At 49.3% G+C, this 25,553-nt stretch overlaps 2 protein-coding genes across 3 annotated transcripts; both read left to right on the top strand.

Annotated features, from left to right (window-relative positions):
- Window positions 1-2,228: 2,228 nt before the first annotated feature.
- Window positions 2,229-7,286, top strand: LOC121668368 (lymphocyte antigen 6E-like). Of its 2 annotated transcripts, none has more exons than XM_042036136.1 (3): window positions 2,229-2,428; window positions 6,027-6,146; window positions 7,020-7,286. In XM_042036136.1, the coding sequence occupies exons 1-3, from the start codon at window positions 2,377-2,379 to the stop codon at window positions 7,229-7,231; spliced, it is 384 nt and encodes a 127-aa protein (XP_041892070.1). In that variant the 5' UTR covers window positions 2,229-2,376; the 3' UTR covers window positions 7,232-7,286. The 2 variants fall into 2 exon arrangements, with proteins under 2 accessions (XP_041892070.1, XP_041892071.1); XM_042036137.1 differs by lacking the exon at window positions 2,229-2,428 and adding an exon at window positions 3,145-3,317.
- An 11,452-nt stretch (window positions 7,287-18,738) lies between these two features.
- On the top strand, window positions 18,739-25,268 carry LOC121668288 (lymphocyte antigen 6E). Its single transcript, XM_042035926.1, has 3 exons — window positions 18,739-18,866; window positions 23,334-23,453; window positions 24,498-25,268. Exons 1-3 carry the CDS (start codon window positions 18,815-18,817, stop codon window positions 24,704-24,706), a joined length of 381 nt encoding a protein of 126 aa, XP_041891860.1. The 5' UTR covers window positions 18,739-18,814; the 3' UTR covers window positions 24,707-25,268.
- The last annotated feature ends 285 nt before the right edge of the window (window positions 25,269-25,553 follow it).

Genomic DNA, 25,553 nt, shown 5'->3' with positions numbered 1-25,553 from the left:
GTTTATTTGCCCAGATCCAATACAGTGCCTCAATGTCAAAGCAAGAGACAGGCTGGATGCAAGAGACCAAAGCAAGGCCCCCACTGGGTCTAAAAATCCTCTGGAAGCCATGGAAAGGGACAAAAGCAACCCTTTTCCCAAAGCTGACTGCTCCATTTGTCATGGAGCCAAATCATGGCTCCAGTTTGAGTCCATTGCCAACTCATGGCTCCAATTTGAGATCCACTTTAATTTTCCCGAAAGGATAATGATAAGATTACTCCAGAGAGGTGACTCAGCTTCCTTGGGTTTTTTTTTTTCTTCCTGTCTTCCTCAATATTACTCCTCACTTGGTATCCCTGCTCCAGGCCCTCCTCCAAGCATGAATCCCAGGCACCAGGAGACACCCTCTCCATGCTGGATCCTTGAGTGATGCCTCTGAGTGCTTTTGAGTTTTGTAATCTGTCCTATTGGGAAATAAATCTCTTTTACAGCTCTCCACGCACTGGGAAGAGGGAATGCTCCAGCATTCCAAGGTACCTTAGAACCACAGTACTAAAGAAGACATTCATGTCCTGGAGACAGCTCCCAGAAAACACAGAAAATCCCATTTCCAACCCAAATTTCTCTCCTTTGTACATATTTGTTGGATGTGCTGGGAATGTTTTAGCCTCACTGCTCCTTCCAAGTCAAAGTCAAAGTCAAAATCGACTTGTGCTGATCCTATTCCCAGAAGGTTCATGCGGGAATAAAATGGATGTTGGAAAAGTCAACAAAGCCAGGCTGGATGGGGCTTGGAGCAACCTGGGATAGTGGAAGGTGCCCCTGCCCATGGCAGGGGGTTGGGCCAAGGTGATTTTTAAGGTCCCTTCCAACCAACGCAGTGTATGATTCCTCAGAAATCAACATGAGCAGGGATATGAAAGGGGAAAGGAATAAACACAACAAGTCTATGGGATAAATAAGACTAAAAATAAGGGAAAAAATGGTTCCTTCCTTTCACCCTCATTGCAAAATGCCAGCAAGGAGCCACACCCACTAATTAGGAAGAAAAACCTGTTTATAAAACACTTCAGCAGAAGACCAAGTTGTCCTGTGTGAAGCACAAGGCTCGATTTGATCATCACCACGTCCCCGCTGACCTCACCAACCTCCAAAGCCAGGGAATGTCTATTTGGACACAGGGCTTGAACAACTCTGGAATTCACCACCTGATGATGTTATCCCAGGACAGATCAGGAGGGCCTGAAAAGAGTGTCAGACAATCACATGGATCAGGAAATCATCCAGTGTTGGAATGATTCATATTAGACAAAAATACCCTGCTGATGGCTACATCCAGGGAATTGCCTGCAAAGTTATTCCATAATTGCCAGAAAAAGCAGGGTTTGACAATATTTTCTTTCTGCTCTCCAGGACTAATCTTGTTTTAGAAGAAGCTCTGTGGACTTGGCAGCTCAAGCTCTTATAAGATGCATCTTGAACGAGGGTCTCTATCCCAGACTGCCAGAAACAGATTTTAAGGAATTCAGAGGAGAGGAGCAACACAGAGGAATAAAAGCAAAAGGATTGATTTAAGAGGAGAGATTGAAAAAATGACACTCGGAGGGATGGCTCTTTCCAGAGCAGAGCTGCAATTCCAGGGTGCCAATTTGTGGGCTTGGAAACAGAGGCCTGATTTCGAGAAACTGTGGGGCGTGGAGAAAAGCAGCTCCTCTAAAGAATCCCTGGATAGAAGCAAAACTTCATTAAATCAAAATTGTACAAGGTATTTGAGGATTACAAGCAGGAAAAGAGCAAGTAGAGGGATTAACCAGGGGAAAATTGATAAAGAAATGAAGGCTGACATGAAAATTTGAGGAAAATCTTCTGTTTAACCAACCATTAGCTAATTCAACTTGGTGTAAAACACACTGATTTTATTTGAGCTAAACCAGCTTAGGCCAGCTCAGAGGCTGAGGCTGGTGCTGTTGGATAATTAAAGCCAATGAACGGTACAAACGCTGGAACATCACGTGCTGTCTATGCAAAGGGATTAGAAAAATTCATTCCTAGGACTATCTCCCCATGCCTCCAGGCTCTGCTTTCATCAGAGCAGCAGCTCTGGAAGGAAGGAAAGGGAGAAATTCAGAGGAGGAGAGAGCAGATCCCAACTTCCCATCACTCACACAACCGGAAGAGCAAGAAATGCGTGGCTGAAAGGGCTTTTCCCCAAGGTGCCAGCCCGTTCCAAGGGCTCCAGCATGGAAAACTCCCACATGAACATTCCACACCCTTGGGTTGATTTCATGTCCACATGCGAGCCATGGGGAACCTGTAAAACTGCTGCTGTTGGGCTGGGGTATAAAACCTGCCCTCCAAACAGCTTCCCAGTCCTGCTGGGAGGATCTGCTGGAGATGAGGACTCCTCTTGTCACCTTGCTGGTTGCTGTCCTGTGTGTGGAACAAGGTGAGCCTCTCATGCTGCTCCTACTTAAGACAAGGATTAGAGGGAAGATGGTGACAATTTTCCACTTTAGAGGGCTGTCACCAACTTGGCAGTGTTGTGATGGTGTCACCAATGTCCTTTTGCACCTCAATCAGTGATTTGATGCAGAAATAAGAATCTGATGAATTAATTCTTCTTTCCAGTGGTAGAGCTCTGGTGGTGCTGGATGCCAGGTTAAATCCACACAGCAGTCTTTGGATCTTCCAAAAGGAGGCAAGTTGGAAGTGACAGAAAGCATAACAAAGTGGTTTTTTCCTTAAAAATTTCATGTTTGGGGTATTTTAGAGACTTTTATGCTTTGCTGCTTCCTCCCTTGTAGTGGTTTGCCACGTGTCTTCCTAGGAAATGCAACAGTGGGAATTTTTGTAGATTAAATCTGCAACAGAGGCGAAAGAACTTTTCATGTTAAAGGCGTCCCGCTCCCAAAGGGAAGGCTGAGTGTTGTCCTCCTTCTGGGAGTGAGACACACGTGTTGCTCCATCACTCCTGGCACGTGGGAATGACGACTGGAGTGCCAAAATTTTCCCCACACCTGATGGTTTCCCAGAAACCATGATACGAATCTGGTTGAGAAAGAGACATCTAATTAATCAATTATTGCTGATGTATCAACCCCCTACTCCTAAATCCTTTGGAATGGTTCTCCAGCGTGCCTGGAAAAGCAGGAGCTTTGCCCAGTTTTGGGGTGAGAAAAGGACTATTCAATCTTGGAAAAAAAATGGATTTTGTGCCCACCATTCCTGGTTGAAGCAACATAATAGGGACAGACGAGAATTTTCAACGGCAACGTTCTCAGTGTGACCCAGGATGAAGTGGAAAGCTCACAGAGATCCAGGAGCACAGGTTCATGGTGGGATTCCTTACTGGTGACACTTTATATTGGCATCAGATTCCCAATGGATTTAAGGACAGGCTTTTACACAGCACCTTTCTGTGGCCCAGCCTAGATCAAAAATAAGAGATTGCAGCTTTCTGGCCTAAAACTGGGACAAAGGAAAATGTGGAAACTGTCATTTGATCCTTCTTATGTATCCTGGGTCTCATCCAAGACCCTAATGACCAAATTTTGGTCAAAACTCTTGATCTCTCAGCCAACCAAAGAGGGTCTTTTGCCTTTTCCATCCATGTTCAACTGTTACGGATATTTTGTGTCCAGCAGAAATCCTAAAAGGTCTTGATCCTTTTCATAGAATCACAGACTCACTAAGAGTGGAAAAGACCTCTAAGGTCATGAAGTCCTTGCTGCAGTGTTGGACAAAATCAGGCAAATGTTTGTTTAAGGTGTCCCTGAAAGTTTCCAACAAGGAAGATTCCACAGCCTGGAACTGCTCAGAGACTCTCATCCCTTTAGGAATTTAGTTTTAAGCCAGCCTTTAAGATCTCTCAGCATGTCTTTTTGTACTGTTCTCCCATATTCCCACCATGGGACACATAAAACATTTTATTACTTTCTTCTTTGCTGCCTATTTTTTCTTGCATGAAGAAGATTCCTGTGACTTTCCTCAGCATATTCTCATTTTCAACAAACAAACTAAACCCTTCCAACCTTTTCTACAAGATCACATTTCCAAGATCTGTGACCTTTTCTCCTCCCTCTCCTCTGGTCCCTCTCCGAACGCTCTGCATAGTTTTGGAAGTGCCACAGAGAGATTTGGGCACCGGGGTTCCAGCTGAGGCCTTGCCTGGGTGGAAAGGCCACTTTGCATATCTTGCACATGACATTTCTGCCTGTGTCCCCTTGGGTGACGTCTGTTTCCATGGCTGGAATGTGACACTGTTGACTCCTGCTGTTGTCACTGTGGTTCCGATCCCGTTGTTTGTCACCCTACATTTAAGTGTCTCAGTTTTATCTAAAAGTCATTTATTTCTCTTTTTTATTTTTATTTATTTCTCTTTACTGATTGCACTCACTCTGTTTTCACTCTTTTATTGCATCCATCTATCAAAATCCTTTAAATTCAGAGAATTATGGAGTGGTTTGGAAGGGATCTTAAAGATCAGCTCATTCCAGCCCCTGCCATGGGCAGGGACACCTTCCACTATCCCATCCAACCTGGCCTGGAACACTTCCAGGGATCCACAGGCAGCCACAGCTTCTCTGGGCAACCTGTGCCAGGGCCTCACCACCCGAACAGGGAAGAATTTCTTCCATTGCTCCAGTTGGTTTGACCAATAATCATTGGGAATCACCCTCTGAGGGTGTTTTCGTGTCTGGCTTTGCAACCATTCCCTGGCATTTTCACCAGCTCGTGTTTCCTGGGCTCGCTCGTGAATAACATCATTCAAGGTTGTGTCAAAAATTCCTTAAAACCTCACTGAATCTCCTCTACTCTGTACATGAAAATTCAACTTCTTTCAGAGGTGAATGAAGCAAGAAAGCCACACAGGATCAACAGTTGATGACTTTTTCCTTTCCTTCTATCAGAAACTTCTCGTTTCATGGTGTGACCTTCACTGTCCTTCCGCTCCCTCACTGCCAACTTCTTATCAGGCAAAGCTGTGCCCACAGGGACGTGTCCTTTAGTTGTTTTTGCCCTTTCCAAAGTGACAGACTGTCCCCAGACTCAGCAGGAAATCAGCCAGCATTTGGGATTGTTTCCCTCCAAAAATTAGCCGTGTATTTAAAGAAACTCAACCACAAAACCTCACACTTTGCTCTGGATGATTTCACGAACTCAGAACCCAACCACCATAAAACCTTTCAATCTGCCTGGGTGGAGAGTGCTCTGCACATATTTTGGGATGTTTTATCACCCAGGCTGTGGTTTTGCTCTTCTTCCTCTTTTTACTTCTTCCAAGAGGCTTTCCAGAGGTCTTTCCTACCATGTTCTGGTTTTGAGGGCAGGAACAGAGATTTTTGACAGGAAACACAACTCATCACTGCGTGACCTTCCTGCCAGTCAACTGCCACTGTTGCAGATGTATGAATTATCTTACCAAATCTGTCTTTAGCACTTCAACCAAGCTTTTGGTTAAGATTTTCCATTCATTCCCTATTTTATGCTAAAAACAGAAGTTTCACAGAGCATCTGAGGGCTCTCATCAGACTTCCTAGAACTGAGGTTAGTCCAGTTCAGAGACGTTCAAGCACAAAAAAAGAGATGTGACAGCAGTCTCTGAGCCAGACTAAAGAGAAGTAGGACACTGGGCATTGTCCACCTCCTCAAAATGCTCCAGGCATCTTTAAATTCTCCCTGCCAAGCCCTGCCCAGGAGAAACCCTGAGCAGTAATTGGTAATTCCCGTGGCCGAGCCCTCAGGACAGAGCCACTATGGCTCAGCAATAATCTCCATCACAAAAGCCCCCAAATCCTTGAATTCCACTCACATCTCCTGCTCCCAGGGATTGCAAGCAGATCGATAACACTTCGCAGCCTGAGCCAGAGGAGACAGAGAGGGATTTAGCGCTGCTGCCACGGGTCAGGGGATAAAGAAAGTCACTGGTCATTCCCACAAAAACATTCCTCAGACTGTATCGAGGAAAATGGAGATCTCTGCACTGGAGCTTTTGTGGTTTTTAAACCTTGTAATGTGCTTTTTCCCTTTTTTTCCCCCCCCAGTTTATCCATTCATGTGCTACACCTGCCAAGAACAGGAGTCCAACAAGGACTGTTTGACCATTTCCATGTGTGCCAAGGAGGAGAAACACTGTGTGACCATCCGGAAGGACGTCGGGACAAGTAGGTTTGGGAACAACACCTTGTTTGTTTTGTAGGAGAGCAGTCCCAGGAATGGGATTTCATCCCACTATGGGAACAACAGGCCTTGACGGCCAACTTTTAGGAGACATTGACCTTGTCGTTCCTTACTGCAGTGTCCAGAGACACTTGATATTCCTGCTGGGAATTGGGGAAATGCTGAGGACACACAGAGCAGCACCAGGGAGTGAATTCACACCTGGATCTGTGCATGTTCCACTCCCAGAGTTGTTTTGAGAAGGGTTTTGGCCAAACCTCACCATGGCTGACTCCCTATGCCAAGCACAATCCTTCAGGTCTGTCCTGGGGGCTCTGTGCCCTCAAAGACCTCCACATGCTCTTATGCCAAATCTCAGGTCATGCAGAACATTCCCCTTGGGTTTATGTCGTAGGAAAAACCATCCTGGTGGGAATGACCCAGCCTGAGCATCACTTCAGGCAGCTGGAACTGAAAGCCACCCACAGGTGCTAATTCCACTTTAGGATTGACAAAACATGGAGCCCAGAGAAGTCCTGGTTGGACTTGATGATCTTAAAGGCCTTTCCAAACCTTACCAGTTCTAGGATTGTATGAAACTGTGGATGCCCCATCCCTGGAAGTGTCCAAGGCCAGGCTGGACGGAGCTCTGAGTAATCTGGTCTGGTGGGAGGTGTCCCTGCCCATGGATGAACTTGAAGCTCCCTTCCAACCCAAACCACTCCATGATTCTATGATTAATTCCATGAAATTTGCCTTGAGCATTAATGCCTGCCCTTCCTTTACTCACCAAAACAGATCTAGCCATAAAAATATTTAAACAATGCTTTTTCATCCTCCTTTTTCTTCTCCCCCCCCGCTTTTTTTTCCTGCACTAGAGCCCAACAAGCCTAAATACCTCATCTCCAAGATGTGTTCTGCAACGTGTCCAGCAACAGGTCAGCAACAAACCCAGAGCTCCCAGAATGTTTCCTGCTGTGAGAAACCCTTGTGCAATGTGAATGGAGTCAACAGCCGGCACAGCAGCCACGGAGTGATGTCGCTGGGTGTCCTGGCCAGCGTCACTTACATCTTTGCATACGGATTGTGATGGGTCTGGAAGAGCTCCCCATGATGGCTGAAATAAAAGTATTGTTCTGGGATAATTTCTGCTCTCAAAGATTCATGTTTTGTGGTTGAGCTTCCCCTGGGATCTTCGAGAGAGCCTGGATAAGGCAGGTGCTGAACTCCCATTGATTTCCTGAGCCTACTTGAATCCGAAGTGTCCCCAGACATCCAACTCACCTAAGAAAACACATAAAAAATGGCCTTTTTGACATGTTCAAGCTTCAGTTCATTATTGCTCTGAGGAGATCCTTGAAGGCACAGTTTTGTCTCTTAACTTTCAAAGCTCTGGGAGGAATAATATCCCACCCTGCCTGAAACACAGGGAATGGCTCCACAGCTGTGTCAGCACAGGGGATGATCGGTGAATTTGTTCACAGTGAGTTTGGTTATCAAACATCTGCTTATAAACAAACAGGTGGAAGTAAAACTGATTTCTGGCAGTGTTGTGGACACTTCTCCAGCCTCGGTGGGGAGCAATTTCTGTCTCCTCACGCTCTTTGCTCTCTTGGTTCACATTTTGAAATGAGCTTCCCTTATTGGAGAAAAGGAGGAAAGGCAGAGAGGGAAAAACGTGGCCGAGAGAGGAAAGGCAGAGGGAAGGTGGGAGGGAGAAGGGAAGGAATGGGGGCAGCCTGCTGAGCTGGGAGTTGCCCTCACGCTGCCTCCTCATGGACCTCATCCAGCTGGAAAAAACACCCTCGTATCTATTCACCTCTTTTTCTCCAGGGCCAAAACAACCTCACACAGCTGTTGCCAACCCCTGTCATTCAGAGATTGTGAGAGGCTCTCTACAGACCCACGTTCCTGGCAGAGAAACCATTGATTGTGTTGAGCTTTGTTCGGTTTTGCCCTCCGAGCGCTCTGCTCTGCTCCCTGTGGGAGCTGCAGCTGAGGGGAGACAGAAAAGCTCTGTAGGAAGCCTGGGGGTGTCACAGAGAAGAAGAAGGGGCAGCCAGCCAGGGACTCACACAAACAGCTCAGAGCTTCTGGGGTCACAGTCCCGGCTGCAAGCTCCCATTCCTGGAAAACACACAGGAAAAAAAAAAAGAGAAAAGAAAAAGCTGGCAGCATCCCGAGCTCAGCTGTGTCCTGGGAGAAACCAGAGCTGGTTCAAACAATTGAAGAGTGTTGGGTTTTTTTGTTGTGTTTGATGGTTAAACAAGATCTTTGCTTTTTCTGAAGCATTGCCCTGGAACTCTGCTGGGTTTTGGTTGCACATGTGGAAGGATGTGGATTTTTGAGGCATTTCATGGAGCCTGGATTTCAGAGCCACTGGTTTTCCAAGAGGATAAAAGATTCCACATCAACTTCATGTTTTGTGCTGTGAGCTCTGGGTCTGGTAACTGGTTTTTAACATTTTGTTTAATGGATGGAGGGGAAATGAAGGAAATGAAGGAAATGAAGGAGGTGACACCACATTGCTGGGCAGGGACAAGAGGACACTGACATCCCACTGAGCGGACTGGTGAGCTGTGCCGGGAGATGACAGATGTCAAAAGACCAAGTTAACAGCAGAACCTGCTGTTAATTTCCTCTCACCAATGACAGCCTCAAAAGGGAAGGAAAATTAGGATGCTGTTACGATCCGGTTTAAACCCAGAAAAGCAAGGAAAGCTAAGTCTCTGTGCATAAACCGGACAGAACTTAGAAGGTTCAAAATATTCCCAGAAACGAGATTAAAACCAAACGAGGTTAGATGTTGATGCCAAAAAATGGATGTGTTTTATTTAATAGTAGAGAGGCAAAGAGAAGGAAAGAGAAAAAAAAGAAAGAAATAGAAAAAGAAGAGTGCGTGGGGGGTGGGGGGACAGGGAGAGGTGACAGGGGTTAGGTGGAAGCAATCACCCATCCGAGGGTCCCAACAACGTCTTGTTGTTCCCCTCCATCTGCTCTTGTGGTGGGGACACGCCAAAGAGTGCAGAATCCCGTGGATGAATACACGCTTTGGGCCAGGTGGGAATGCCCACGTGCCTCTCTTGCAGGGGCTGGCTTGACACTGTCCCTTGCAACACTGAGGGTCTGCTGCATCATCTCTGGGGCAGGGTCTGGGGACCCCTTGGGGGGCCCTGTGATGGGCCATGTCACCCCCTCTGCTGTGGATAAGCTTCTTCCCCCGTGGTGAGGATCCCTCAGCTGGGCTCCTCTGCACAGTGGAGGATGGGCGGTCACTGGGCCTCTGACCAGAGGCTTTTCCAAGGTACCCAAAACCTCTCCTCCCTCCACCCTTTGGTGCAGGGGGTCTGTTCGAGCCTGGCAGCTGATAGCCCTGGGGCTGTGGTCTCCACCTTGGGGGTGTTAAGCCGGTGCTCAGTGAATGTCGCCAGACCTGAGGTGTTACTTTATCTTATCTTCATCAGCGAGCGGTGTCAGGCCTCAGTCAGGGCCCCATTCAGGGTGCAGAAGTCTTCTCTGCAGCTTTTGTAATGCAGTTTTAAAAGTCCTTCAAGAAAATGTCTAAGTCATAAAATATAACATTTCAGTCTCTGACAGATGGAGAAGGGGAAGAATGAGTTTTTAAACCAAAAAGAAGGAAGAGATGTCCAGCTGCTCCGGGCAGGCACCGGCAGCACTGGTAGGGCTGTGGTGGCTGTGCTGCATCCCAATTCCAGGAGCAAGTCCTCCAAGAGCAAGCCCTCCATACCTTGCACAGTTTTTCCCTGCAGGACCTTGGGTGCTTTCAAAAAACTCCAGCAAAGTTGGGCTCTGGGCCAAAGCCGTTACTGTTTTACCACCTGTGATGCTGGCAGGAGAAAGAAGAAGTAGAAAGAGCAATTTATATCTTAACCAGTTTCACTGGACATGAGAAAGCAAAAACTTTGTGGGAGAGACCATCTGGAGGGGAAGGAACAAGTGGAGGGTTGAGATAAGTCCGGCGAGGATTTGGGGAACCAGGATGGGCAGAGTTAAGGAGGGAGAACAAAACTTACCCAGATCTTTTGCAGACCCTTATTCCCAGCTCTTTCCCCTACTTTTCACCACAGCAGTTTGAGTGCTGCCAGAAGATCAAATGACAGAGGGGTTTCCTAGAATTGTCTACAAATTTAGAGAAACCCTTTCTTTTCCTGAAATTTCTGGATGCCGAAGCAACTGAATTAGCCAGGATTATCGTGACTGACTCTTTGGAGATGAAGGGATTGTGTTTAACAGGATTTACAGGTTGTCTTGTCCACCCACCTGGTTCCTGGACTGAAAGCTCCCAGCTGTGGGAGCTGAAGGTCATGGAAAAGTAAATCTGGAGATGGGAATTCCAAATGGACGTTGTCACTGCTGATCCTCTGAGTGGAAAATCGCTGGAACTCTTTCAAATAAAGAAGGAAGAAGGACAATTTAAAGCTCTCCTTCTAGATTGGAGGTGAGGAATGGGCTGATTATGAGGCCACAGCTCCTTTTCCACACCGGTTCCTCCCTTCCCTGGGCTGGAGGAAGGTGCAGGTAGAAGATCGAGGCTTCTGTGGCTCAGCTTTAGGCAAAGCCTAAATCTCCTTTTCCCACATGGATTGAATCAGTCCCATTTCCCTTTTCCAGTGTGAGGTTTGGTGCTCTCCAGGCTGAGCTGTCTGGGAGAAGAAATCCAGGTGATTCTTGGAGCTACCACTTCAGAGTAGGATTTGTTTTCCAATCCCACAACTTTGAGCCGCGCTTGCAGCGTCAGAAGATGAGTTTGTGCTTCCACATGTGGAGCGAGAGGGAAAACAGGTGTGGAGACACAACCACATCAAACACAAGAGCAAGAGCCATTTTGCTGCCACAGATATTAATGAGATGAACTAATTAACACATCAAAAGTGAATAAAATTAGTGTTTTCAACATGAATATGCAAATCAGTGAGAGTTGTCAGGCAAAGTGGTGTCCAGGAAAATCGGGAAAAGAAATGCATCACAGCTACTAAACCCAGCCTGTTTCTCCTGCTCCTGTTTCTTTGCAACAGGGAAATCTGGGTGTTTTGAAGACTGGATATCAACAAATCACAGACTCATTTAGGTTGGAAAAGACCTCCAAGATCATCGAGCCCAACCTGTGACCCATTCCCACCTTGTCAAACAACCCAGAGCACTGAGTGCCACGTCCAGAGCCTTTCCAATAAGAAATGTGGAAATAATCCATCATTAAAGGGCATAGGAGACACTCTGGGGACACACACAGTGTTGGAAAAAACCAGTCCAGAGTTGGAAAAAAGCTCTGAAATAGATCATCAAACAATGGTGTAGGGGCTATCAAGGAGGCAGGGATGAGCAGCAAGAATGTTGTGACAGGTGGGTGATACCCCCACCTGTGACAGGACAACAAAATCTGTGAGGGTAAAAGTGGTACCTGTCACACAGCTCAGCCTTAATAAAGCTTCTGGCAGCGTGCCACGTGATGGGCTCAGAAGCAAAACCAAGAAAACCCAGTCGGGCTGAAATCACGAGCAAATCACAGCCAACAATTTGCTGTCAGGCTGCAACGATCCATTAAAAGGCTCCTCTTGGCTCTGGGATGACGCAAAGTTTTAATTGCTGGTTTGGATGACGGATTAGACAATAAATTCACTGAGCTCACGGGTGACAAGCAGAGAGAATCTGCAAACAGGAGGATTCTGGGTGATTCCAGTAAATTTAAGTGGTAGGCTGGGAAAAGAGGGTGTAATTTAGGAAGGCCAAGCACAAAGCTCCCCAGTTAATGTGGCACAAATATGGGGTGAGGGAATCTCCCTCGCAGCAATCTGGCAGGAAAAGAAGTTGTGCTGGATCACAAGTTTAACACGTGTCAAACTTTGGGAAAAAAAATGTGAAACGAAGCCTTGTCGGAACTCTGCACTCCATGGAAAAATCTTACACATTGCACTGGGAAGTGCAAACTGGTGTGTGATGGGATGAGCACCTTCCAGATCCTCCAAACGGAAGGCTCGGGCTGCTTCACTCTTCCCACACTTTATGTTGGGGTTCAAATAGCAGCAAACAGGATTTTAGATGGATCAGAAGGGATTGATGGCATTTAAAGTAAGGTGAAGAGCTGGGAAACGGCCTCCAGAAACGGCAGCTTTAGCACCATAATCAGGATGCATCAAACCATGGAAAAACTATGGCCTCAGCCTCTCCCTGGGGATGGGAGAATGAACTGATTCCTGGTCATTCCCATTCCTGCTTCTCTCTGTCCCCTTTCTGTCATTCCCACATGGAGCTGGTTCCCTTCACCAGAGCAGAATTGTGGTGTTCAGGGTTGTCTTTGCTTTATCACAGAATCATGGAATGTTTTGGGTTGGAAGGGACCTAAAAGATCTCGTTCCAACCACTCTGGCAATAAGCAGGGACACCTTCCACGAGATCAGGCTGCTCCAAGACAAAGACAGAACAGCAAAAGCGACCCAAAGCTCCTCCAGTGATGTGGAAATAACTCCCATGTAGGAACTTTCACTCCAAAGGATGTTCAGCTCCAGGGTTCCCAGGTTTCAGTCAACCTTAAAGCAGTGCTAAGGCAGAAAGTGGAGAGAGCTCTGCATAGGAATGATGGTTTTCCCATTTTCCAGCTGATTCCTTACTCAGGCAAGTCTTTAAGTTCCATGCAAAGCATTGGGGGTGCCAAGGGTACAATTTTCCTTGGTCCAGGAGAGGCAGGAGCAGGTCCTGGCTCTGTGCCCAGGGCTCGCAACAGCTCACCTCGGACCTGCCTGCAGCTCCAGGATGCAGAATTGGATGTTAATCAGCAATTAGATAATGAGCAGACCCCACTCCTGGGAATGAGAAACTCCCTTCTGCAGTCACAGGAAATTGGAGGAATAAAACTCCCTGAGAGATCTTTGGGGAGAAGAGAGCGATTTGATAGCACAAAAATTATGGGGAAAGTGGATTTTGCCTTTCACGCTCTTGTCAGAGACTGAAAATAGTTCATGCCTCAAACATTGATATAAAGTTTTGCTCATTATAAAGAAGCCACAACCGAAGAAGCTTCCCTGAAGAGTGGGACTTTGAACTGAAGGTCAAACTGTTGATTAGATAAAGGGAAACGCATTGTTCAGTCATCCCAGGCTGAGGGAAAGGTGCGCATCCACAAAAGGCCAAAGCCACCAGCTGCAACTATCCCCGGCTGAGTTTGGGGTGCGGGAAGAGCACAGCTCACAGACGCCAGGTTTACACAGACTGCCCCCACCCGAGCGGGAAGGAGGAGATTTTGGGTGCGTGGTGCAACCTCTGGTGAGAGGCAATAAACACCCATCCTCCGATTACACAAACTGGCCCCACTGTGGAACCCCCAACCCCACAGGCCACATCCACGGGACTTTCCCGTGAGAGGCTTGGCCCCACAGGACTGCACATGGTGCAACAGATCCAGAGTCTGCTGCGAGAGACTGACCCCCCCGCCAGGGGGACATGCCCAGATGTGGTCACCCAGCCTGAGCATATACACCCATGGGACTCTGTGCCTTCTGGGGGGACCTTCACCACCAAGAGACCAGCTGGAGAGGATCACTGAACATCGCTGGGATCCATGGAGTGGTGATATTTTCCTTATCCTGTCCCTGTCACTCTTTCTGTCCCCCTCACCTATCTTCTACTTCTTTCTTCCTTTCTTTCTCTCTCTCTCTCTCTCTCATATTTACCATCGAATAAAACCCTTACTATTGTCACTGGCATATGGTCTCGTTTGCACCTTAATTCCAGCAGAGGCATTTCTAAGAACCTTAAAATTGGATCATAACAACTCTTCCTTATGGATTTAATTGGATCACAAGCACCAACGTGGGCGTGCCCAGATCATCTGGCCCATGTCACTTCTGTGCCACCAGCAGCCAAAAGATGAAAGCCCCGCAGCTCTCCTCGGGCCTTTAAGGTTGAGCACAAGGTGAAGGTAAAAGGTGAAAGGCAGAGCACAAAACAAAACAATCTTGGACTTGTTTTTGACAGTTTTTAGAGAGAGGATGTTCTCTTTGCTTGATTTCTCTTTTGTTTTTCCCCTTTTAGATGAAATTCCTGAATATTCCAGCCCTTTTGTTTACCTTATCTGGGTGTTTTATGGCTCCCACCCTCCTCTTAGTCCTCTACAGTTTCTTATCCAAGGTCAGCTTGTTCTTCCTCTACTTCTGAAAGACCACAGGCACCCGTGCTCCATGGCAATCAACAAATGCCTTTCCTTTTAACTCTTACTCTGCTGGTTCTTCTGGTTTTTCCACACCCTGGAAACATTCCCATTCCTATTTTTTTTACACCAAGTTTAACATTTCCACTATAAAGCTCCAGCACCTTGCCTACAGCTTCAGCACATTTTGTGCCCCCTCCATGGAGTCTGGTGAATTCGTTTTTCATAGAGGTGCATTTTTTGGTGGAAGGGGTGGGGAAAGGACTGAAAAGCCTCCTCCTACCCCCAAAAAACCCAGAGATGAGGCCCCTGTTGCAGGAGAGGAGATGCCCTCAGGCACAGCAACCTTTGCAGGTGGTCCAGAACCTCTGATGGCACAAAAAAGGCCAGGACTCAGAAAAAAGCTACAAAACAAGTCCAGAGTTCAGCCAGGAGACAGAATTAGGCCTGGAGACAGGGATAGACACTATATAGTTAAGGATCATCCAGCAGGCAGTGTTGGAGAAGAGAATAATGGAATATCCTGGGTTAGGGACAAAAAGGATCAGCAATTCCAACCCTAAAAGTCACAACCAGAAGTCATAAACAGATAGGAGATAAAATCACAGCACACGGCCAAGGTCCATCCAGGACATGGCTGGAGACAGGGCCACTTACATCAGGGCCTAAAGGGTTAGGCTTGAGCTTAAAGGGGGTTCCTGGAGCCATGGGCACAGTCTGAGCAGGGCCCTGCTGAGACTGTTCAGGGAAATTAAGGTTTTTGCCTGAGTAAGGAGCTCTTCTTAAATCACCACAGTTGTTTTCCTGTCAAAAGCCTAAAACAAGCACGGCTGAGGGTGAGTCATGCAGACTTTGGAAGGAGGAAGAGTGAGAATTCCAACACCAGCCAGCAATCCACTTTCACTTTAGGCTCAGGGAGAGAAGGGAAAAGGAAATGTGGATGGCAGCCAGAAGTGAAAGTTCATCCATGCAGCAGTCAGATCCTGTCAGACGACAGTCAGATCCTGACCCCAGGTTGTGGTTGGAGGGAGCAGATGAAGGTTTTATTCTTTTATCTATAAAAAATATAATAAATGGCACAGCCCAAAGATGCATCTGGTTGGGCACCTTTTTTTTCAGGAATTTTCAGGAATCTCAGCAGCTTCTTGAGAGCAATCCCAGGTCTTTCCCCATGGGATGCAGCAGAGGTGGTGGAGGACAGTGACCTGTTTGGCACCAAAGCAAAGAATAACTTGCAGCTTGGTTTGCCCATGGAAAATCTACATCTGGAGCATCCTTGGATGCTCCAAATATGATCCTGAGGGTCTTCTGGGCAACTCTGATCCAGAATAACCAGAAGGGACTTTAGGAGAAGGAACATCCAGGGTGGGATGATGAGGAAGGGCTGGGATATGGATATCGTTCAGCCAGGTGGAGCACGGTGGCGTGCACAGGAATTCCGGGAATGGTGCATCCCAGCTCCAGCATTCCATGGAGTGTCGGGGCCTGTGCCAGCACCTGGGCAAGGAGGACCTTCATGCCAAGACTGTGTTGCAGCAAAGTGCTCCAGACAAAGAGAATTTTGGGGGTGAGAGGAAGCAGCAAGGATGGAGATCCTGGATTCCTGCTCTTTCATGGCCTCCCAGTCCTCTGCCAAACTGATTCTCCACATTTTGCCAGGTGGGGCAGAAACCTCCCACAGAGCAGTTCCAACCCTCTCCGGGAAAAATCTGAACAATTCCCAGCTCCACAGGAGTAATTGCATAATTATAGAAAAAAAAAGGACTTTGTCCCCTTCCTGTATCATTGCAGCAAAGCAGTTTGAGAAGTTCTGCTCCACTAACCCGGGGACACGTCTCATTTGCAAATTCCTCTGGCGTTTAGGTGCCTCACGTGCACAGCCAGACCCAGGAAGTCTCACACAAACCCTGAAACAGAAGTGTGATGGGGAAGGAACCTCTCTGTGTCCCACCCGGCTCCACAGAAGCTGAGCAAGCTTTTACTGACCCTGAATTTCAAGCTTGAACTTCCCAAGTGCCTGTTCAACACCAAAGCCTTGCAGGCCTAGTTAGTCTAGGTTTAATTTCTGCGCCATCTCTGCTGCCCTGAGCCATGAAAGGACCTGTCACACTCATCATTTCCTGATTTTAACCGTCCCCATTCCTCCCCAGTGTGCCACAGCCAAGAAATATTTACCCTAGCACCAGTTTGCCCTCTGATCCAGCCACTTCCTTATCTCCTTTTCCTCTGAGTGTGCTTTTGTAGCTGTCTCCACCTTTCTCCAGCACAGGCCACATTCCTGGTGCTGGACTCTACCCCTGTTGCCTCTCTTGCTTCACCCTTCTTTTCGTGAAGAAATGTGTTTTGGCCTTGCACTCACAATATGAAGCCAATGGTTCAACAAAGTCCTCCAGTGACCTCCAAACTTGCAAGAAGAGGTTGGAGCACTCAGGGCAGTGTTTTGTGGGCTGGTCTAGAACAGAGATCTCTGCCAGCAGAGCTGCTGTGTTGAGCTCTGCAGTCTGTCCCACACAGCAGCCTTGGGGAGGAGGTGGGAGATGAGCTTAGGCCGTAGAATATAAAATATCCTGAGTTGGAAGGGACCCAAAAGGATCACCGAGTCCTCAGAAGGAGGACTTTGCCTTTCTTTCCTTCCTTACCTGGTGTAATTTCCACCACAGAAAACTGGTCCCTGCTGGATCTGGCCACCTCTTCCTTTTGCAGCATCCTGTCATTAATGCTGTTCCCACCCAACCATTCCAGTAGGACCGGGATGACTCCAGATCCCACGCTGGGTTGTGACCTTTGTGACTCTTAGGTCCTATCTCTTCCTTCTTATCAGCAGACAGGCCCTCTCCAGGAAAAAAAAGGGGCTGATAATGTTAAATTTAAGTGTGGGAGAAAACCAGGAAGCTGTAGATCCTTGTACTCTTCACCTGGGAATGAGGAGAGTGTGTCACAGAATCCCAAGTTTGGGTTGGAAAGATCATCTTGTTCCACCCCCTGCCATGGGCAGGGACACCTTCCACTAGCCCAGGTTGCTCCAAGCCCCATCCAACCTGGCCTTGGACACTTCCAGGGATGGGGCAGCCCCAGCTTCTCTGGGAAACCTGTGCCAGGGCCTCAGCACCCTCACAGGGAAGAATTTCTTCCCAATATCCAACCAAAATCTACTTCCTTGGTCTGTATGAGACAGGGGTTTTGCAAATGTGTCTGAATTACAATTCCTCGAGTTACCACAAAGCTGAAACTTCCCATTTTTTAGTATTTGGTTTGTCCCAGCAGCCTGTTTCAGTGGAAGATACGAGCCCACAGAAACTGCTCGGAAGTCAGTTCCAGCTAGAATACCTGGCAGTGACAAATAAAAGTGAGTCATGGGTAAGAAACGGGAAGCAGGGATTTGCAGGCATGGGTTTGCTCCCCAAGCAGATTGCTCTGAATGCCTCCGACAAGACAGGAGCCGGAATTTCTTCTGACAGATGCGTTTGCCAAGAAATGCTGACTCTGCAGAATTAAACCCATCTGTGGCACAGAGTTTGTCAAGCCTGCTTGTTTCCTGCTGGCTCACCAGCCATCTCCTCCATTCCCAGGCTTTCCTGACAGCCAGCTTCGCAGGGGCCCTCCCCCACTGCCCCTCCTGCAGCCCGTTTCCTAGAGGATTTAGTTATTTCCGTGGGACCTACTGAATTTGGGACACTCCAACATCAGGGGACTTATTTACACTCTGAAGACTCATCTTGCCAAGCAGCCCAGGCTGTCCCATGCCATCCCAGCTGCTGGGCTCTTCAAGCTTTCCAATCCTGTATGCCTAATCCAATTTAGGCTCTGGTAAACAGATGGGGGAGTTGGTTCTTTATGTGCTTGGCTCTTCAGTGGGGGCTGTGCGTGCTGATGGGTCAGACACGAAGAGGGGGTGTTGCATGCAGGGACGGGTTCTGTATTCGAGGGAATCTCGCCTGCAGGAGATCCATGCAGGATATGGGGAATGTGTGTATACAGGGTGGTTGCGAATGTGTGGAGGAGGATGTGTGTGTGCTCAGGGGATACGTGAGAGGAGATGCATGGAGGAAGAGGGTGAGGCAGGGAATCAGCAGGTTATGTGGGTAGAGGAAGTCAGAGAATCCCAGAATCCCAGAATAAGCTGAGTTTGAAGGATTGCGCTTGAGATGAGTGGGGTCCGGCATACAGGCAGCCCCCCTGCTCCGGTCTCTTCCTTCAGGGAAACAGAGGGGACCCGAAAGGGGGCTGGAAAAAGCCTTTTGCGGCACGGCTAGGGGAAAGCTGGCTCTGTTCCCCGTCGGCCAGCCGCTGCCATGCCGACACATTCGGCCCCCTTTCCCGGCCCCGGTTCTCCCGAGCGGGGAAAAGAAACTAGGCGTGGCCAGGGAGGTGGAGGGGGGAGGCGGCGCGGGGGCCAGGCCCGGCCCGCGGGGCGGAGCCGTCGCCCTTTCTCCACCCCCGGCGCCCGGCCCTGCCGCCAGCCTGCGCTCCTCCGCCCGCCCTGCGCGTCTCTCTGGCCACATCGTCCGCACCATGAAGGCGCTCCTGCTCGCTGTGCTGGCCGCGGTGCTGTGCGTGGAGAGAGGTAAGGGAAGGGGATGCCCCCGCCACCATCGCCTCCCCCCCAGGTCCCCCGGTCCCGCGCGAGCCCTGCGTTTGAGAGCAAATTGGGGGGGTGGGGGAGTGATGCGTATGGCAGGGTGGGCTGTGGAAGTTGGAGGATTGTAGGGGATATAAGGGTTGAAGAGGGGTTGGGGGAACGGAGCTGAGCCGCGGTATGGTTCGGAGCGGGATGCGGGGGTGTCTTTCCAAGACCTGCCTCGCAGCAGTGTCCCTCCTGAAGCAGGAACTTCGGAGCTTCCCCGCCTGTATGAATATGTGAGCATCTCCGGCTGTGCGGGTGGATATCCTGGAGCTTTTCCCAGTTGTAGCTCGAACAAAGAGCAGGGCCGGCTCCGCTCCCCATTTTCGGCGCAGCGAGCCGGGATAACGGCGCTGGGATGGACTGAGATGCAGCCGAGGGGAAGGAAGGTGGAGGGGAGAGGCAGCCCAGCCCTGGCAATGGCTGATGGAGCAAAGTCAGGGCAGAGCCGCTCGTGATTCTGGCTCCTGCTGCCCCCTCCGAGCATCCTTGGGCCGGCTGCGGTGGCCGGTGCGTGGCGCGATGACCCCTAAGGGACAAATGCCCTGTGGGGCGCATCCTGGGGCTGCCACCGAGCCTGGGGAGAACGTGGTTCGTGTTGTGTGTGACTGCCAAGTTGCTCAAGTCGCAGGGCCTGCCATCCCCACCTTCCCCATCGACTCCATCCCTGACTATCCAAACTCCATGGGGCCGTGCAAAACCACATATTGTTCCCACACATGTCGTTGCTTGGAGAAGCCAAACAAAGAGCAAACGGGAGAGTTCTGAGCTCTCCCAGCCCCTGCTCTGCAAACAGCGTCCCTTCTTGTTTTCTGAGGGCACCGCTGAGAAGAAACTGGCTGTTTGCTTTCCTTCCCATTCCCCCTTCCCAGTGGGATCCGGGAAGCGACTGGCAATTGAAGCGTGGAGTCTCGGGCAGAGCCCAGCTGGCTTGTGCTCAGTTCCAGCTGGGAGGATGGGCTGGCCAGGCCAAAGCAGTGAAGGGTTTCATTCCCCATCACCCCCCCCAAAAAAAAACCCCTACAACCCTTTCAGCTTTAAAAGTAAGTTTTTATCGAGGCAAAAGGGGTTGTTGCAGATGATTTTATCCCCAAACACTTCCAGCATATCCAGGGGGGATCTTACAGAAGAGCTTTACCCCCTGCTCAAAGATCTTGCATATGGATCTTGATAAGGATTTTGCCTTAAGAGAATGGAAAAGCAGCATCGGGGCTAAGTGGAAAAGCTGCTGAAGCAACAGCATTTTCCTGCTGCTACCAAGCTCCAGAGTGGGCTTTTAAAGGCATTTTTTTTCCCTGTCTTTGTAAGAATGGTTCAACCCCTTATCTGAAGGAATTCCCCCCAAATACCCTGCTCTGTTTTGGGAGCTCTTTGTTCCTCTGAGAAGCTGAGCAGCAAACAAATAAACTCAATTTCTTTCACTGGTGAAAACAAGGCTTCTCTTTTGCATTGTTCAGTCTTGGGATTTTTTTTTTTCCTTTTTTTTTTTTCTTTTCTTGTAACCTTGAGCTGCAACTCTTTGCTCCGTCTCCAGCTGCATGAAATTAATTCTGCCACCCTTCTTGTGCCTTTTGTCTAAACCACTCAGCGTGTTTGTGCTCTCCTAACTCTGCAGTGGGTGTTTTTTGGAGGGGGCAGAAAGTAACCGAATATTTCTGTTCTTAAACTCTGCCTCTTCTGGAAGGATTTTTTTTCTGCTAAGACAAGGGGTAATGGGTAGGTGTGACAAAGAAAAACATGGGGACAGGTAGGAGGTGCTGTGGCAGGAGCATGGATTGAGTCACGTGGCAGAGAATTTCATGCCCAACAGCACTTTTGTGTCATGTCCAAAGATTTCTGGTGTGTTTGTTCCTGGAACCTTTAATGAACAGCATTGCACCACTCGTGCCTTCAGCGCAGCGAGCAAATACATATGGAGACGTCTGTCCTGCCAGAATGCCCACAGGAAGCCTGTAATCCACTTCATTCCTGATTGCAGAAGATTCCTGAGATGAGTCAATTTGCCTCCTCGAGGTGGTTGTGAGGTGAGGGGTTTGGGACAGGTCACCTGAGACTTGGGAGCAGAGCTGGGCTTCACTCCGAGGTCCCACATGGAGTTGTGGCCACCCCATGGATGGGCTCGGCAATGACTCAGTGGCTGGTCCCATCCTCCTCCCCCTCTCCCAAATCCAGAAATCCACTGAGGAATCTCTCCCGGAGGTTTTGACTCAGCTGGTGGCCCTGTAATCCCGGTGCTGTCAGTTGTGGTGGTTGTGTTGGTGTGCTCAGGTAACCCGGGTTTGTTGTAGGGATTGTTGCCAGAGTGAGGATCCTTGGAGGATGCGTGAGCCAGGCCAGGAAATTCCTGCTTGGGGGGTTGTGGTGTTGGCTTCCACTCCAAAGCAGAGGTTTGGCTGCTCTGATGTGACATTCAGGATCTCCCACTAACCCACTTTAATCTGTTTCTCTGAGATTATATTTTGTTTTCTTTCCCCTCCTTGGCTGTGGCTGCTCAAAAGTCATTCCTCTGAGAGCAATTGCTATTTTTTTTCTCATTTTTCTTGTAGAAACCTTTTATTTTCCTGAGAGAAACAGGAATGAGAAGAAGCTTGAGATGTCGTGCCGTCCCATGGCAGAGTGGGACAGATGCTAAGCAATATTTATCCAAATAATTCTTCAAAATATCCATGGCAGGAACTGCTGAGCCTCAAGAAGCCCATCCCAGGGCTTTCCCCGCTTCACTTCCTTAGGAAAATATTCCAAGGGGGGTCTACAAGAAAGCTGGAGGGGGATTTATTTTACAGGGATAGGGCAAGCAGGCATGCCTTCAAACTGAAAGAGAGTAGGTTTAGGTTGCATATTGGGAAGGAATTCTTCCCTGTGAGGGTGATGAGGTCCTGGCACAGGTTTCCCAGAGAAGCTGTGGCTGCCCCATCCCTGGAAATGTTCCAGGCCAGGTTGGACGGGGCTTGGAACAACCTGGGATAGTGGAAGGTGTCCCTGCCCGTGGCAGGAGGTTGGAACTGGACGATCCTGAAGGTTCCTTCCATCCCAAACCACTCCATGATTCTTTGATAATCCATTTGTGGCAGGGCTGAAGGAGGTGGGAGCAGCGATGGCACCGCCTTGCACTTCCCACCCTGAATCAGCCCCCGCTCTGTTTTTCATCCCATCAGCACAGAAGGGGGAAAGGTGGTGCCTCGTGGAAGGGCTGCCTGGGAGCTCCAAAATCCCAAATCCATGGAACATTGGGAACAGACCTGATCTGTCTGCATATGTAGGTCAACAACTGCAGCGTGGATGTGATGCTCTTGTATGTAAAATACAGAGATCAAAGTGCCTGTGGCCCTGCTGAGTCACTGGTCCAGGCTGTCCCCACAACCAGTTTCTACCCCAAATGCTGTTTTCCAATCATTCCTCTTTGTGAGGGATGAGGGATGGGAGCCAGCTGGTCCACCCTGCTGGTGTAGGATAAGCCATAAATGGCCTCAAGTTGCTCCATGGGAGGTTTAGTTTGGAAACGAGGAAAAATTTCTTCACTGAAGAGGGTGGTCAAATATTGGAACAGTGGTGGAATCACCATCCCTGGAAGTGTTCAAGAAATGTGCAGCTGTGTTGCTTAAAGACTTGGTTTAGGGGTGAATTTGGCAGTGCTGGATTAATGGTTGGAGTCAATGACCTCAGAACTCTTTTCCAACTGAAATGATTCCATGATTCTATAATTTTAGGGGACCTGCCGTGGAGGAGAACATGCAAATTAATGCTCCTGCTCCAAATTAAAAAGATTGGATGAATAAGCTGCCTTTATAGTGCTGTGACTCTGCGGAGTGGGACAGTGCAAGTCCTTGCAGGTCTTGAGCTTTCTGCTGAGAAATCATTTCCACCAGGTGCTCCAGCTCAAGCATGGCCTGATCTGGGTGCCCAAAGACAGGTCATGGGAAATTTGAACCCGTGGTCACACCTGGAGCATTTCCCATCAGGGTCACAGAATCATAAAATCAGAACGGTTTCGCTTGGAAGGCACCTAAAGATCATCCAGTTCCAACCCCCCTGGCCCAGGCAGGGACACTGTGTCCGTGGTGGTTGAGCTGAATGAGCCAAAACCTCAAAAATTTGCCTCTGGAGTTTGGTTTCCAGTTGGCAGCTGCAGCTGGAACACGTTCTTGGTGCAAACAGGGGTGACAGAAAGTGCCAGGCTGTGGTTGTACCAGCTTTAGCTGATAAGAGCTTGGAATGCATTCCTTAGGCTTGAACCATTCGCTTGGCCAATTTTTTTGGGGAAAAAACCCCCCCACATTGCAGGTTGACAAAACTGAAACAGAAAGCGTGGCTGTGGCCGGATGTGGGACATCCCGTGTGACAGAGATGGGGACCTCCAAGTGAGGAGGTCTCCCCAGCAGCCCCTAAGCGAGGTTTGCCTTTCTCTTGCAGCCCACACGCTCATCTGCTTTTCCTGCTCGGATGCCTCCTCCAACTGGGCCTGCCTGAAGCCTGTCAAGTGTGGCGAGAATGAAAACCACTGCGTGACGACGTACGTCGGCGTGGGACTCGGTGAGTGCGGGCAGCACCTCCTCCTGCCCCTGCTGGCTGCTCTCCTGGGTCACCTGCTGAGCTGCAGCGAGGCTTTGCTTTCCTCTGGCTGGGGGGAAAAAAGGGAAAGTTCTGCTTAGCAACTGAGTGTCGGACCATCCCACGGGAATTCGTACGAGGGACGCGCTGCCAGGAGGAGTCACGTTAAAGCCCACGTGCCTGCACTGATGCCCGCAAGTCCGGGGGGAATTTCAGGCTGGGGGCGGGGAGTTTGCTGATGAATAAGTGAAAGCGTGGAGGATGCTGCAGGCTCCCTGCGTGGGAAGCTCCAGGGTTGCTATTCTTGCTGATTTTTTGCCTCCTGTTTGGGTTCTTCGTCCCTGAGTCCCACCTTTGCTTCACTTTCCGTGGACAAGGCGGGAAGGGAGGGTTGTGGCTTTCCTTCCTGAGTGCCTGGGAAGATCTGGGGGGTTCTGTGCTTCCCAGCTGCTGCTCTGAGGGAGGCAGAATGCTCTGGCAGATCTCCTGGTGCCTTTGCAGGAACCAGAGTCCATTCTGGCTCTCCCTGGCAGAAGGAGGGGGAGTTTCATGCCTGAGTCTTCAGCGTGGGTGGGTCAGAGGTGCACAAACAGAGACTGGGAGCTTTTATAAACTTCCCTTCTTAGCCCAGTGCTAATGGTTTCCTCTTTCCTGCCTCTTGACGTGGGCTGTGCTTCTCTGGAAAAGCAGACTTGGCTCCCAAGTGTCTCCCCAGTGCTCCCTGTCTCCCTTGAGTAGGCCCAGAGTAAAGCTCAAGAGGGATTTTTGGGATTCCTCACCAGAGCTGTTGTGGCTGAACATTGGCTGATCCAAAGGGGTGTCCCTGGGGTGTTGTGTGGTCTCTGGGGTGTTTGTGGGAGCTTATCACAGGTGATAAGATAAGATGGGCTGGGCTCCTGTCTCCCGAGAACCACTTCATCCTCTCCATGCCGCCTGCGCCACTTTGGTGATCAGGTGATCAGAAACCCAAAAAACCATCCTAAATCTGTCTTTTTTTCTTCCTCTCCACCCCAACCTTATATCCAGGCGGCAAATCCGGCCAGTCCATCTCGAAGGGATGCTCTCCCATCTGCCCCAGTGCCGGGATCAACCTGGGAATAGCGGCCGCCTCCGTTTACTGCTGCGACTCCTTCCTCTGCAACATCAGCGGTTCCAGCAGCGTCCGAGCCAGTTACACGATCCTGGCCTTGGGAATTCTCGTCAGCTTCATCTACGTCCTCCGGGCTCGTGAGTGATGGGGCTGCCTGAGGAAGAGCCGCCTCCCACGGGTCTCGTTAGCCAATATCTTCTCTGTTGCTGTCTGCAAGGAGATCCTCTACTTCTCAGCAGGCTTCCAAGGTGATTGTTTCCCAGACTTTTTGCTCTTCCAAGCATTGGAGACCTGGGCGGTTTGGCCGAGCTGTTCTCCTCCTCCTGTGGACGTCTCCCGCTGCACTCTCACTCCTCCTCAGCCAAGGTGGATAATTTTGGAAGGGTTTCTGCTTTTTCTACCTATTAATAACCCCCCCTCACCCCCCATTTCTAAGGTTGGTTAAAACCAGGCTGGGACTCGCTGAGAACAGACTCACCCCAGGCACCACCAGGTCTGCTCCAGCACATGGGTGGCACGGGCAGCGGGAATGCGGGATCCAAAGGGAGACACATTCCCAGCCCTCGCAGCTGCAGTCTCTTTTTATAAAATAATTTCATTTCTTCTGATCCCGGGCTGACTTTTCTGGAAAACCAATGCCGTGTACCTTGTCCTTCCAAGTTCTGTAAGTGCCAGACCTGAATAAACTTGCTCCTGTTGTTACCTGAGATGGGACGTGTGTGTGTTTCCTTGCTCCAGGGATTAGGAACTGTTTTCTGGAAAATCCCAATATTGTACCCAGCATGAGGGTCCCTCACCCTCTCGAGCAGCTTTTGAGTGCTTCATCTCCACATCCTTTCCAGCTGTGAGCAGCAAATCCATCTTCTCCCTGTTGCCGTCATTCCTGATAAACACCTCTGGGCCAGCTGTTCCACCACCCTTGGGAATGACTTTTTCCAGGTGCATTTTAGGGATAAAAGCCAGGTTTTGTGGTCTGAGTCAACCCTAATGGA

Source organism: Corvus kubaryi, unplaced genomic scaffold (assembly GCF_017639235.1).
Source record: "Corvus kubaryi isolate FWS band 111438036 unplaced genomic scaffold, C.kubaryi_AGA036_p1.0 37385, whole genome shotgun sequence".
Taxonomy (NCBI): Eukaryota; Metazoa; Chordata; class Aves; order Passeriformes; family Corvidae; genus Corvus; species Corvus kubaryi.
This window is presented reverse-complemented; position numbering and strand designations above follow the sequence as displayed.